This window comes from Euprymna scolopes, chromosome 5 (assembly GCF_053919585.1).
Source record: "Euprymna scolopes isolate OS-2025 chromosome 5, ASM5391958v1, whole genome shotgun sequence".
NCBI lineage: Eukaryota > Metazoa > Mollusca > Cephalopoda > Sepiida > Sepiolidae > Euprymna > Euprymna scolopes.
The window spans coordinates 21,323,524-21,338,970 of NC_136486.1; the positions used below are offsets into that span (position 1 = coordinate 21,323,524).

A 15,447-nucleotide genomic window follows, 5' to 3' on the forward strand; every position below is an offset into this window, starting at 1 on the left:
CGTGCTGTATTTCTATATACTTGAATGGTATCCCCTCTAAATGATATAAATGACCATTTGATCCCCCACCCTCAACAAGAATGAATCTTAACTTTAAATATTATTTTTCCAATGTTACACTGATTAAAAATATCAACTTTGTAGGAGTTTGTTGTGCATTTTTGAAGTTTTATATCAACATACAAAGATACAAACTTAAAAACACACAGACAACTCCATTTTATATTATGGATTATGAAAATTTGCAGAATTTACTTTTTAAAAACAATTTTCAGTAGATTTGGGGATATTGTAAAAAAGGGTGGATATAATATGTGTTAAGAAAAAAAAATGTGTTAAGAAAAAAAATATGTGTTAAGAACAAAAATGTGTTAAGAAAAAAAATATGTGTTAAGAAAAAATATGTGTTAAGAAAAAAATTGTGTTAATAAAAAAAAATGTGTTAAGAAAAAATATGTTATGAAAAAAAAATGTGTTATAAAAAAATGTGTTAAGAAAAAATATGTGTTATGAAAAAATGTGTTATAAAAAATATGTGTTAAGAAAAAAATGTGTTATGAAAAAAAATATGTGTTAAGAAAAAAGTATGCGTTAAGATAAAATATGTGTTAAGAAAAAAATATGTGTTATGAAAAAAATTGTGTTAAGAAAAAAAAATATGCGTTAAGAAAAAATATGTGTTAAGAAAAAAATATGTGTTACGAAAAAAATATGTGTTACGAAAAAAATATGTATTAAGAAAAAATATATGTTAAGAAAAAAATATGTGTTAAGAAAATAATATGTGTTATGAAAAAATATGTGTTAAGAAAAAAATATGTGTTATGAAAAAATATGTGTTATGAAAAAATATATATGTAATGAAAAAAAGTGTTATGAAAAAAAATGTTATGAGAAAAATTGTGTTATGAAAAAATGTCTTATGAAAAAAAATATGTTACAAAAAAAATGTGTTAAGAAAAAAATATGTGTTAAGAAAAAAATTGTGTTAATAAAAAAATATGTGGTATGAAAGAAATATGTGTTATGAAAAAAATGTGTTAAGAAAAAATATGTTAATAAAAAAATATGTGTTAAGAACAAAAATGTGTTAATAAAAAAATATGTGTTAAGAAAAAATATGTTATGAAAAAAAATATGTGTTATAAAAAATGTGTTAAGAAAAAAATATGTGTTATGAAAAAATGTGTTAAGAAAAAAATATGTGTTATGAAAAAAATGTGTTATAAAAAAAATATGTGTTAAGAAAAAAATGTGTTATGAAAAAAAAATATGTGTTAAGAAAAAAAATATGCGTTAAGAAAAAATATGTGTTTAGAAAAAAATAGGTGTTATGAAAAAAATTGTGTTAAGAAAAAAATATGTGTTACGAAAAAAATATGTGTTAAGAAAAAAATATGTGTTATCAAGAAAATGTGTTAAGAAAAAAAAAATGTGTTAAGAAAAAAAAATATGTGTTAAGAAAAAAATATGTATTATGAAAAAAATATGTGTTAAGAAAAAATCTGTGTTATCAAAAAAAATGTGTTAAGAAAAAATATGTGTTATCAAAAAAATGTGTTAAGATAAAATATGTTAAGAAGAAAATATGTGTTAAGAACAAAAATATGTTAAGAAAAAAATATGTGTTAAGAAAAAAAATATGTGTTAAGACAAAAATATGTGTTAAGAAAAAAATTGTGTTAATAAAAAAATATGTGTTAAGAAAAAATATGTTATGAAAAAAAATATGTGTTATAAAAAATGTGTTAAGAAAAAAATATGTGTTATGAAAAAATGTGTTAAGAAAAAAAATATGTGTTATGAAAAAAATGTGTTATAAAAAATATGTGTTAAGAAAAAAATGTGTTATGAAAAAAAATATGTCTTTAGAAAAAAAAATATGCATTAAGAAAAAATATGTGTTAAGAAAAAAATATGTGTTATGAAAAAAATTATGTTAAGAAAAAAATATGTGTTACGAAAAAAATATGTGTTATCAAGAAAATGTGTTAAGAAAAAAAATGTGTTAAGAAAAAAATATGTGTTATGAAAAAAAATATGTGTTAAGAAAAAATCTGTGTTATCAAAAAAAAAATGTGTTAAGAAAAAATCTGTGTTATCAAAAAAAATGTGTTAAGAAAAAATCTGTGTTATAAAAAAATGTGTTAAGAAAAAATATGTGTTATGAAAAAAAATATGTGTTAAGAAAAAAAAGTATGTGTTATGAAATAAAATATGTGTTATGAAAAAAAATGTGTTAAGAAAAAAATGTGTTAAGAAAAAATGTGTTAAGAAAAACAAAACAAAACAAAAAACAAAACGAATGCTTACAATTTGTTTGCTTTCCTGAACGCACCACCGACACATGCAGTGGAAATAGTAGTTTTGACAAAGCAGTTCCCTGCGTTCCCAGCTCGGCATCGCATTGTCGATGTAACTCACAAACATCTAAAAAATAAATAAACAAATAAAGTTTTGATATTTTAAAATCCAGACCATCCTACATTTTTACGAAGCCACAATTCGCCCACACATAGAGTATTGTCAAATCTTGGCTGATGCATCTACTACTAGTCTCTCAATCTTAGACAGGATCCCAAGACGAGTACCAAATCGAATAGGTCCTGCAGTCATGCACTCCTGCACTATCGGTCAAGCTCCAGCCTCTGTCCCATCGCCGATTGTTTTGCAAGTATTTCTATGGAATGTGCTCTCATAAACTTATAGCACTTGTGCCCCCGATGTTTAGCCGTGAACAGCAAAATCACACCTCTTCACTATTGACGTCTCTAGATGCTGGAAATCCTCCTTTTCTAATAGTTTCTTCCCTCAGACTGGTAGACTTTGGAATGAAACCTCTCCCTCCGTTTCCTGCTTCTCTGACTGTACAAACCTGTTAAAATTTAAATGTAATGCGAACAAACATCTGGCTGCTCAACTCCCTACACTTCCTTATTAGACACGATCTCAAATAGTAACTCCTTACGTTATAAGTGGCAATATGCGTGAAAACCGCCATTCTCAATGAATAAAAACGAATAAAAAACAGATACTAATGATTTGTCTTTTCTTTTTGTACTTTAGAACAATTCAGATTTAAAGAAATAAGTCCTCGTTTACTCACCCATACACAAGAGCAACGTTTTTATGTTTTCTAAAGTTTTAAAATTTTTGTTTATTTATGTTTTTAGCTTATTTCACTCCAGTTGACCTCTGCCATTCACCTATCACATTTTCCTGTTATTTTGCAAGCATTCGTTAATCCAGTATCAATTAAAATATGCAATAGCTGATCTACCCGCCCAATTAACAAAATTAACTTTGGTAAGATCCGAATTTTACAATATTTTTCATGCAATGATTTTATAATATTACTAGCAAGGGCACTCAGCAATCCCCGGTCATAAAATATGCTTAAATAACTTACGCAGATTTTGCATTTATTATTATAGAGTCAATTATTTCATATTATATTGCACCCAAGGTATAGTCATGATTTCAAAAGTAAAAATATATATATATGATTTGAGTGCCATCAGCTAGAATCGAAACCGAAACCAAAACATGACAACATAGTTTCATGATCGAAACTATATCTACAAGTTAAGCAAATACTGAAGTTTATTTGTACTCAATATTATAAATTATTTCATATTATATTGTACCCAATAGATAGTAATAAAGAAAATGCAAAAAAAAAAAAAATGATTTGAGAGCCATCAGCTAAAATCGAAACCGGAACTAAAACATAATTTCATGATTGAAACTATGTCTGCAAGTTAAGCAAATACTGAAGTTTATTTGTAATTAATATGGTTGGATTTTGGAAAGGAGTGTGCATTTGATTAAAGATATTTCATATTATATTGTACCTAATACAAAGTCATGATCAAAAAGTAAAAAAAAAACACATGATTTGAGTGCCATCAGCTTGAATCGAAACTGAAACATAACAAAACATAGTTTCATGATTGAAACTATGTCGACAAGTTTTGGCCTTCGGGACAAGATCAAAGTGTAGTATCTGTTTTTCAGATGCTGCACTTCAATTTCTTGTTCTCTGTCAGTGGAGGAGAAATCCTTCACGACTGAGACAATTTTTATTTTTGTTCCTTTTCTCCACATTAAAAAACGACCCTGGTGTCTAACTCTGCCCTCGTGGGGAGGCATTGTAAATAGGAACAAAGACTGAAGTTTATTTGTAATCAATATGGTTGGACTGTGGAAAAACAAATGTGAATTTTCTTAAATACTAGCAGTTCAGCCCGGCTTTGCTAGAATCAAAACCAAAACATAACAAAACAAGTTCATGATTGAAACTATGTCTTGCAAATGATTCAAATTTTAGGATGTTAATATGGATGATAACGACTACCAGTTGTCAAAATTTCAGCTTTTCACAGTTATTATTTCTAACAAATATTAGGTTTTAAAATTTTGTCCCTTAGTTTTGGGCGCTACTGTATATATAAAAAATTCTGGAGCACAAAAGGTCGCTCGTTTTAATGGTACCACTCCTGTCTTTGTAACTCTCCAACATTTTGAGAAAGAAATAGGAGGCTTTACTTTTGGAACTTTTTGAATGATAAGCACGCTCCGGACACCCATGAACAACCATCGTTCATCGCTGGCAAAAAAGTGCATTGAGAATGGTGCTGACTATGTAGAGCACAAAAGGTTGCTCGTTTTCATGGTACCACTTCTGTCTTTGTATCTCTTCAACTAAAATAAATAAGAGGCTTTACTTTTGGAGCGACTCTCGTAGTTATTACAAATAGTTTTATAAAATAAATATGCAAATTATTCATGTTTTCCAATCTGTATTGAAAATAGAAATATAATTGTCATCGATCCGTTTCAATTAGTGTTTTTATTATGTGAATTCATTAGTGGCACATCTAACAAAATAAAGTTCTTTTTGTTTTTGCTCGTTTTCACCCCAAACAAAGCATAAAGCCACTTGGATGGTAAGGGGGCTACTATTTGAGCTCGTGTCTAACAGGGGAATGTGGGGAATTGAGCAGTAAGATGTTTGTTCACATTACATTTGACCTTCTGAAGGTTAGTACAGTCAGAGAAGCAGAAAACAGGGACGGAATTCCAAAGTCTAGCAGTCAGAGGAAAAAAAAAACTACAGAGTAGAAGGCTTTCTGACATCTAGGGACCTCAACAGTGAAGAGGTGGGAGTTTGTTGCTTGTCAGGTTAGTCGAAAGTATGTACGTCGAGGGGGCACAAGTGTTATAAGTTCAGAACACATTCCCTTAAAGTACTTGTAAAACAGGCACAGGGATGCAACATTGCAGCGATGGGACAGAGGTTGGAGCTTGGCCGATAGTGCAGGACTTATTAGATTTGAGAATGTTTTTGGACCCTGTTTAAGAATAAGAGACTAGTAATAGATGCACCAGCCCAGGCGTGGCTACAATACTCCATACATGTGTTAATTTGTGGTCTTGTAAAGATATAAGATACTCTCTGTCGTGAGGAATTTTTTAGCACAGTAAACGGGGCCCACCTTCTTTTCAGCAGAACTGACAATGCCTTCAAATAAAGTTTTAATACTTTTGATTTTAGACAAGTGATTTGATTGTTTTATTTTCTATTTCAAGACAACTCATACAATTACATTTCTCGCTCATCGTCGATTCAATTCAATCAGCGTTTTTATATACAAATTCATTGATGCAAGTCACGTCAAGTATATTGATGCATGCAGTAGCAACGCATATGCAGTCGGTTCATATTACATTTGTAGCTGCAAAGTTTACCCTTCCCTACCTAAAATGAAAAAGCTTATAATCGTTTCACTGCAACTGGATTCGCGTATGCATCCACCTGAATTTATTTTATGGAAATCGCTTCAGAAAAAGCATGAAGCCATTTGATGTAAGGATCTCAAAAATATTTAAAATCGATAATAAGTGATATATGGATAGATTCCGACCCAGAAAACAGCAATTTAACCTCCTTTGTCAGAAACGTCGCTCATGGAATGCGAGAACTAAAGAATAAAACAAGGGAAGCGAGACTTACGGGACTACCGAAAGCAAACCCAAGTCCCACTTTCTACTCTAATAGAAATAAATAACACTATTTTGAATCAATCAGAGGATTTTCTGAATTTATTCGAAATCGCCCCTTTGGATTCACCTTGATGCCATATAAGGCTCGATATTTCCTTCAATCAACATCTGAGACAAAAAAGAAAGTCAAAGATAACATTAACATTATGCATCAACCATTAATTGCTACGATTCCCAACTCACTCAATCACACACTGTCATACGCATGCGCACACAAAACACACACGCACAAAACACCACACACACACACACACACACACACACTGCTTGAATCCCTTTATTGTCGTCTGCTGACTAATCCTGATCATCATAGCGTTTCACTCTATCTCCAAATCCATTGTAGGGCAATGGCTGTGTATTTATTTGCTTCCCCACTGAGCAAATTAGGCACAAGGCCGTTTTTTAATGTGGAGAGTGAAGGGGAAATGGGGACCAGCTCCCCGGGGAGTAGGGGAGCTGGGTAGTGACAATTGGTATGAAGGATTTCCCCTACATTGACCAATAACTGATTGCCACAAAGGCAATGGTCTTATATGTCGGGTTGCAGTATCTGCCGGAACAGATGGTATTTATTTGCTCCCCCACTGAGCAAATTAGGCACAAGGCCGTTTTTAATGTGAGGTAAAAACCAGCTCCCCTAAAAGTAGGCAAAAAGGGGGCACTCTGGTTACCAAAAATAATAATTGTCCCAGTATAGAGGGTTTCCCCTCCATTGACTGGTACAAATTATCTTAAGTGCAGTATCTGCCGGAACAGATACTACACAAAGGTGATTTGATCTGGGCCAGAATGCCAAGCCCCGAGGGCCAGGGTAGGGTGAGTGCCAGGGAGGCTATGTCGGGCAATGGCTGAGACAACCTTCAGATCAATATCAGAACATGCTTCGCTTATGGGCAGTCTCTGAGGATGTGTGGGATAGTCTGCACGTCTTTATAAAATTTAATTCATTTGTTCCCTTTCCATCACATCTGTCTATTCTAATGTATTCTAAAATGAAAAAAAAAGTCCGATAAAATATAAAATATCAATCAACTAGCATGGAGACCTGACATTGCCTGGGATTGAATGATGATCAACGAATGTTTTACACTCCCTTATTTTTATAGTCATCAAAATCGGAGAAATTGTCCATTTTTTAATCAAATCGATTGATTACCTGGGATCCATCGCAGTGACTTAGTTCACCATGCATTGTAGTTTACATTGCACTGTAGAGAACCTACTGTCGATTGTATAAAATTATTTTATATATAATAGTCTAAATAAAAGATTAAAATGCAAAAGTCACGTTTAAGTGTGCTCTAAACAGAAAAATTAATTTTGAACGCGTCTCTGTCATATTAAAGAATCTACTCTTGATTTTATATGCCTGGCCTTACCGATTGTGCTGTGATATTGGCTGGAATTTAAGTTTAAAATTAAAAAGTCAAGTATCATGGTGCAATTGTGCTCTAAAGAAAAAATAATTTCAAATGCGCTCCTAATCCTAATGTTGGTTTTGTATGTCGAGCCTTTCGGTTTGTGTGGATATAAAATTTCTCAAATGCTCTTGTGATATTAGGCTGTGTAAAGTGTTAACTTTAGTCAAAATCGCCTCTGCCTTCTTTCATCGGATTATTTTGATTATCGATTATCGATTATCGATACTTATCGAAGTCATTCCGATACAAAACCTATCTAAGAACGTTTCTGAATTTTTTAGATGAGTATTGATTATTCGAATTATTTGGATTCATCAGACTACTGTTCACATCTTGAGTGTGATTTTCACAACGTTTCGATCGATATAACCTCCGAGCTTTTTCAGGTGTATCTTGTCGAGCTTGAGAATGTTTCTGTCGAACTCGGGAATTTGGGCGGAATTTCAAGTGAAACCCTTTATTTACTTCACGGGGGTAGTGTGCTCTTCTTCTGCCAGCCGTGACTGGATAAGGTCATAAGTAATTCGCAATTGTTTTTTTCGGTCACTTGCACTGAAGATTGAACCTTCAACCTCCACTTTTACTATTGATTTTTCCAAGTACTCTAACCACCGTGCCATGGGTCCGAAAGGGTTCCGCTTGAAATTCCGTCCAAATTCCTGAGTTCGACAGAAACATTCCCAAGTTCGACAAGATACACCTGAAGAAGGTCAGAGGTTATATCGACCTAAACGTTCTGAAAATCACACTAAAGATGAGAACAGTAGTCCGATGAATCCCAATAATACTTATCTAAGAACGCTGCTAAGCACATGAAGTGTGATACTATGAAGATGACCTGGGTCACTAAGTTCTGAGAGTGGCATGAAAGATAAGTAGGAAATGACAAACAATAAACCTGTAGATATTTTTTAGATCGAGCTTTTAGATTTGACAAATGATAATAAAAATCTGTAGAACGGATAACAAAGAGAATCAACGACACTTAACGGGAGGTGGGGGTGGGGGGTCAATGAAATGCTTAGAGAGGGAAGAGCAGCTTCCGGTTAGCCGAGTGGGGAATTTGAGATCGCCACTAGTCAGTTGATAGCCGGCAGCAATTGACGACACATGGACAGTTTTAGAGCAAGACAGAGATCAAGAAGAGTTGGGAGCTTACAGACGAACGTAACATCAATAAAACGCGGAGAGGACACACACACACACACACACACACACACACACACACACACACACACACACACAAGTCCAAACCGTGGAACAAAAAAGTTCCACCTTCCATTTTCTGACTCGTCGTGTGCGCTCTGTCCGCAGCCGCCGGTATGAGAAACTGACGACACGGTGAACGAGAATGATGAAGAGATGGAGGTAGTAAACCACGGCACACAACTTTGGTAACAGAACGTGCTAGCAAAAAGTACTTTTGTGTGAAATTTCATAAAAAATCTGTTCAACCGTTTTCGAGTCCATATGGAACTCACACACAATTCGTTTTATATAATAGTAGAGATAGAGATTAGAAAACGACAAAATATAAATAAGAATCTGTAATAGTCACCTTCTCCGGAGTCGGCTGTTCAATGTGGGTCAATGCTCGAATAATTTGTTCACTTCCGTTGTAGGTGTAAGCGCAATTCGGGGCACAGCTGTGATTTAGTTTCGATGAACTGCAAACAATGGAAAACATTTGTCACGAACGATGTTTTAAAATCTATGCGGAAAGATGACAAAATTAGTTTCTACACAAAATAACACGAGAAAAAGTTCTGTAACAGTTACATGATTACAATCTGTTTTCTTTTTCGATTGCATGTTTTCGCTCACGGAGTGATTGATATATTGTCCGGTCCGGTTACTAAGAACATACTTGTACGTAGGAAGCAACTTCCGTTTCGCATTTTTTCAAAGTCAGAGTTTAAGCATCGAATTGACAGAATGTCGTATCCATTTCTTGACTCTAACAATGATTTGGGCATAATCACGTTGCCACTCCGGTTGTCATTAAATTACTGAACTTAAGCAAAGTTGAGCTTGATTAGTACCAGATGGGTGATCATTTGGAAATGCCGGGCGCTGTAAGTAGGAGAACATTGACACCTTCCTGCAAGAAATGCAAAAACCTAATGGAGATTTACATGCATCTGGGGAACACTTATGTTGTTTTATTCATAGGACTAGCCAGATCGCTAGTCGTGGTTTGTTTGAATCCGTACAATTATGCGTGCCTCCTCCACAATCAGATGCAAACCAAAAAATTCTTGTACTTTTAATAACAAGTAACAGAAATGATTAGAACGATGTTTATTTTCCAGTGACAATACTGACAGCAAGGGTGGTGGGGTGTTTGCATAATGACCGAGATATAATGTGCCTGCTTTCGTGCCGCGGTTGCATTTTTTCTCGATTGTCTGGTTGTTTGTCTTTTTATTGGGACGGATGACATCAGAACATTCCTCCATTCTTTTATTGTTTATTATCTGAAATGTCGTCCGGTCCCGCTGATACTAAATCCCCGGGAATTCTGCGCCCCCTATTTTGAACTTTTTTAACGTCACTGCCGGCGCATTTCGATCTAGAATCGTTGTCCGGCTTCTATTGATGTCATCTTCGCGAGCCCAGATAGCCAATTACCAGAATGACCTCTGCCATTTGCAACTCTCTCTCTTCTGTAAGACTTGTAAATTTAATGTTTGTATGAAAATCCCTCCTTACAAGAAAGCTGATTAAAACCGCCTAGCGTGAATGACGCTTGCGTACTTGGGAGAAAGACGAGATGAAAGATACTGACTTAATTTAACTGGTATGATACATGAATGATTTTTGTATTTTGTTTACGTAACTCTTTCCGGTCCATGGTATTGTATTGATGAAACCGTATGAATAACATTGATTTTAATTATAGATGAAGAAGTTTATCTTTTTAATCAAACATTGTAATACGTTTTCTTCATATTTAGTAAAGCTAAGACGATGGAGATCTATGCAGAAATCCTTTCCTTCACATAATCTCCTCCTCACCTTAATGACACGGACTGGCAAGCTGGATATGCCACGTTCGAACCCTATTCGTTCCAGAGAAACACTCTCACTTAGGGATGTTGACAATCCTCATGTGATCCCTCCCGTAAGCATCCGATGTCTTTCTAGAAAGAATTCTAACTAGAAAGATACCGGGGAAACTAATGCCAATAATATTCTAAATGAACCACCACCACCACCACCACCACCACCACCACCACCACCACAACAACAACAACAACAACAACAACAACAACAACCATATAGAGTTCAAATTGTTCAATTGTTATGTTTGTGTTGGCGTGTGTCTCTTTCACCCTGTTTGTTTCTCTCCCATATTTTAAAAAAAAAAAAAATTTTTTTTTTTTATTACATTTTCACCCCAAACAAGGCAAATTGCCACTTTGGTGTAGGGGGCTACTATCAGGGGCAACAACTACTGGGGTACTATGTAGGGTTTTGGGAAGCAAAATGTCGGTTCACGTTACACTTGAACTTCTGCACGTCAGTACTGTTGGGGAAGCAGGGACCTGGAATGGAATTCCAGAGTCTAGCGATTCTGGGGAAGAAACTATTGGAGTAAAAAGCACTTTTACATCTAGGGATCTCTACAGTGTGGGGGTGGGATTTAGCAGCCTGTCGGGTTTGTTGAGGGTGCTCACGTCGTGGGGGCACAAGTGATTGCAGTTTGTCAGAGCATTCACCACTAAAATACTTGTAGAAAAGGCAGAGGGATGCAAAATTTCGTCGATGGGACAGAGGCTGAAGCTTAGATGCCAGTTCAGGGCCTATCAGGTTTGCAACTCTCTTTTGAACCTTGTCAAGGAGCAAGAGACTAGTAGCAGATGCACCAGTCCAGATGTGACAGCAATACTCCATACATGGCCTTATAGAGGTACAGAATACTTTCAGGTGTTAGTAGTTGTCTAGCACAGTAGAGAGAGCCCACCTTTCTTGCAGCGGCCCTGGCAATGCCTTCAATGTAATTGTTCCAGCTCATGTTTCCTGTGAACGTTAGGCCAAGGAGTTTGAAAGATGTACTCTCAGATAAAGAGTCGTTGGCCATTGCTATAGGTGGTAGAGAGGGTTTCTTGTAATTATTGAATGAAACTAGTTTAGTCTTGGTGGCATTGAACGCGACCAACCACTTTTGTCCCCATTCCACCACAAATTGGAGGTCTTCCTCTAGTGTTTTTGCCATTTCTTTAGAAATGTGTTCATTTGTCTTCCTGACGTGCCTGCCATAGCGTGTAGTGTCATCAGCATGTATACCCATCTCAGAGGCAATTTTGTCGGGGAGGTCATTTATGAATATCAGGAACAATAGAGGTCCAAGGATAGAACCCTGGGGCACCCCCGCATTTATATCATATTGTTTAGATGTACGATCGTTGAGGACGACCTGGATTTTTCTCTTATCTAAGAAGGATTTAATTATGTTAAGTATACTACCAGTGATACCGTATGATCTAATTTTCCTGAGGAGACCCTCATGCCATACCCTGTCAAAAGCCTTAGATATATCTAGAGCTACCACTCTGCCCTCCCCCGCTTTGTCAAGTGAATGGTATATACATTCAGAGATTACAGTTAGGATGTCTGTTGTGGAACGGGCTTGTCTAAATCCATATTGTTTGTCAGTCAGAAGTTTAGCATCTGTAAGGTGATGGACTAGAGCATGGTTAATTAAGGCCTCAAATATTTTGGCAAAAAGTGGGGGGGGGGAGGCTAATGGGGCGATAATTTGATGGGTCAGTCCTTTCGCCAGAATTCTTGAATACTGGTACAACAGAAGCAGTTTTCCAACAGCCTGGAAAGCAAGCTTCATTAAGACATTTGTTGTAGAGTTTGAAGAGAACTGGAGCTACTTCGGCAGAGCACTTTTTTAATAGCACAGCTGGGATGAGATCGGTCCACATGCTTTTGAAGTGTCAAGGTTTTTTATGATAGCATGCACCTGAGCAGGGGTGGTTTTCAGATCGTCTAGCGTGGCGTCTGTCCGCATAGGAAAGTCAGGTAGGGGGTGGTTGGAAGGGTCCAGTGTGGAGTTTGAGGCAAACCGACTGGTGCTACACTTTGCCCAAAGATGACCTGGAACTGTGCCACATATATATTTTTTTTACAAAAGAGTCATTACTTATCTAGGACCAGAAGCCACTCACGGATAAGGATTAACGAGTGCATGGTAGTCATTGGGACAATAGCATAGTAATCGTTAGTAGTGGAAAGTTAGTGTAATGTAATTATTTAAGGTGACGGTTCAACAAGAACTTGTTTACATTGGACTTGAAGAAGGCCATATTGTAGTCAGCTTGAAAGAACTGGCAATTATAGGAAAGAAGCTTTGTTCATGAAATCCGCATTTAGGCACATATAGAGAGTGGGAGAAATTATTAATAGTGGTTTTAGATAGACGAGTGTTTTTTGTGAAAGTTTGGCAAAGGGGAACCATAGATTGGAGCTTAGACGAGCACTTGCCATCACAAATATAAAAACAAATAACTCAAAATGTTTAGTCCAGATTTTGCTTTCCTTTTCCTTTTTAAATAAACACTATGGCATCATCATCATCATCATCATCATCATCATCATCATCATCATCTAGCCATAACAAGTTCGTAAAATAATGATTTAAAAATAATTTTAAAGAAAAAAATTACTTTTAATTTTTTTTTTCAAATAATTACGAGAGTCATTCCAAAAGTAAAGTTTACTATTTTTTCTTTAACTAAAAAAGTTAAAGAGCTATGAAGACGAGGGTAGTGCATTAAAACGAGCGACCTTTTGTGCTCTCTAGAATATCAGAAGGAGGCTAACAGGTACTACACTTTACCCAAAGATGACCTGGAACTGTGCCAGGTAGGAGCGTTCATTTCCCTGAAGTATTATATCCGCCAAACCTGAATACATACATCGCCTAATATTCCCAAATGCTCACTCATCTGCTACTGGCCCGGCTCAACGTTGCTTAACTTTCAGTGATCTAATGAGAACCAGTGTATTAAAATTAATAATTGACTTTAAATCTAGCCAGAAATTAATTTCTATTTGCCAATTTAAATTTTTCGACATCCATTTCTATTATTGATGGCTAGGGCGCAAGAACCAATATTATTTTCTATCATTGAACCAACTCGGTCATATTAACTCAAAATTACAATATTTAATTAATGAATGGCCGATTGCTAGAATTGATAAGTTTCCTACCAAAAGACATATGTTTGCTGTGTTATACACTGATATATGAAAATATAACAATATATCTCTATTGTCGGTGACGGTTATGGATGGTTGGTTGTTAGGAGGGAATTGCACGCACGAGAATTTGACGGGTTGATTCTTCTCGGACCTTAATTGTCAACCAACAATGATATCGTTTTCAGTCGTTATTATATAACCGTTTGAGACGCCATTGTTACTGTTTGTAGTCACATCCCAAGTGCATTTTATTCGGACATTATCATTTCACTGAATTGACCTGACTTTGGTGCGACTTGATTACGCCTGTGTAACCTTTTGTCGAAAATGACCTTTCAAATATACTTATAACGTATCTTCTTTTTGACAATTGATCAAATGTGTTGTTTCTTTCCATACAGGCGCCTGTGTCAGGTTCATGATTTTTATTCAAATGATCCTTTGGTACATTTGATAATTATTTAATTGTTTCTTGCAGCTGTCGTCAGGTGCATGTTTTTGTCAAAATGAGTTCTCTATACACACGAGCTAGGTATTTAACAAAGAAGCAGACTGAAATGGACTCACCTGAGAAACAAACCCGTTCCGATTTTATTGAGAAATTCATCCGGAATCTGAAAAGAGTTTATCAGCATCTACGAAAAGAAGAGAAGAGGGAAGATAATTATTTTAGGGAGGTGAATTTTTAACAAGATTTAATTTGTATGAATATAGTATAATATAATTCTTAAGTATCTATAACATCTGCATTTTTAACCAACGAAAATACCATTTCAAGTTAAATTATGTCAGACAGAGACGTGGAAAATCTTATAGAGAACTTTAAAAACATTTAAAATGAAATGACTCCAAGCAGCAGAAGAGAAGCAGGCTCTTCTATTAGTAATCATTACTGAACGTGGCATTTCCTAATGGTCACAACCTGCATGAAACCCGACCCTGTGTTATATTTGTGAATAGTAGTAACAATAGTGTACTTGGGGTCCACACTAAATAAGTGAGGAAAGTCAAGGAGGATAGAAAGAGCAAGGAGAAAGAGCACTAGCCAAAACCTCCACTGAATGAGTACAAAAAGGACTGAGAACTTGGGAAGGTTTATTGAAACCCAAATTCCAGTAAAGACCAATGGTCGCTGACAACGAGAAATCAATGGTCAGTTGCTCTTGTGATAATGCAAATTCTTCTGCAAAGGTTATCAAAAGAGGTGGAGAGTACTGGAAATCTGGGAAGACTTGTTGTCACTCAGACTCCAAAGAATATCACAAATTGTTCCCAAAGAGAAATCTTTGATGATGGCCTGTGTGACTGGAACTGACAGCTGATGGACAACACATAACAGAAATTAACATACAAAGAGGCATCTTCCAAGGAGACTCATTATCACCATTACTGTTCATCATAGCCATGATGCCTTGAATAGTATTCTGAGAAAGTGCCAAGCCGGGTACAAGATACATGGACGATCTGAAACTTTTTGCAAGGACCGAAAAGGAGCTAGAGACACTAATTAACACTACCAGGATCTTCAGCCAAGATATCCAAATGGAATTTGGAATGGAAAAGGTCGCACTACTAGTTATAAAAAAGGGAAAACCGGAAACGACAGAAGGCATGGAACTACCCAACCAAACAGAAATGAGGGCACTAGGAGAACAAGACGAATATAAATACTTGGGAATTCTGGAAGCGGACACCATCAGAGTAACAGAAATGAAAAAGAAAATTAGAAAGGAATACCTCAGGA

At 35.5% G+C, this 15,447-nt stretch overlaps 1 protein-coding gene across 2 annotated transcripts in view; it reads right to left on the minus strand.

The window, feature by feature from the left end:
- LOC145276731 (histone-lysine N-methyltransferase SMYD3-like) overlaps nt 1-15,447 on the minus strand; it is a 69,739-nt gene that overhangs the window by 11,655 nt on the left and 42,637 nt on the right. For both annotated transcript variants that reach the window (XM_080127954.1, XM_080127955.1), the window contains 3 exons: nt 14,271-14,338; nt 9,046-9,154; nt 2,314-2,430 (listed from right to left, as the gene is read on the minus strand). In XM_080127954.1, coding sequence (XP_079984080.1) covers nt 2,314-2,430; nt 9,046-9,154; nt 14,271-14,338 — 294 coding nt within the window. The remainder of the gene's footprint in view (nt 1-2,313; nt 2,431-9,045; nt 9,155-14,270; nt 14,339-15,447) is intronic.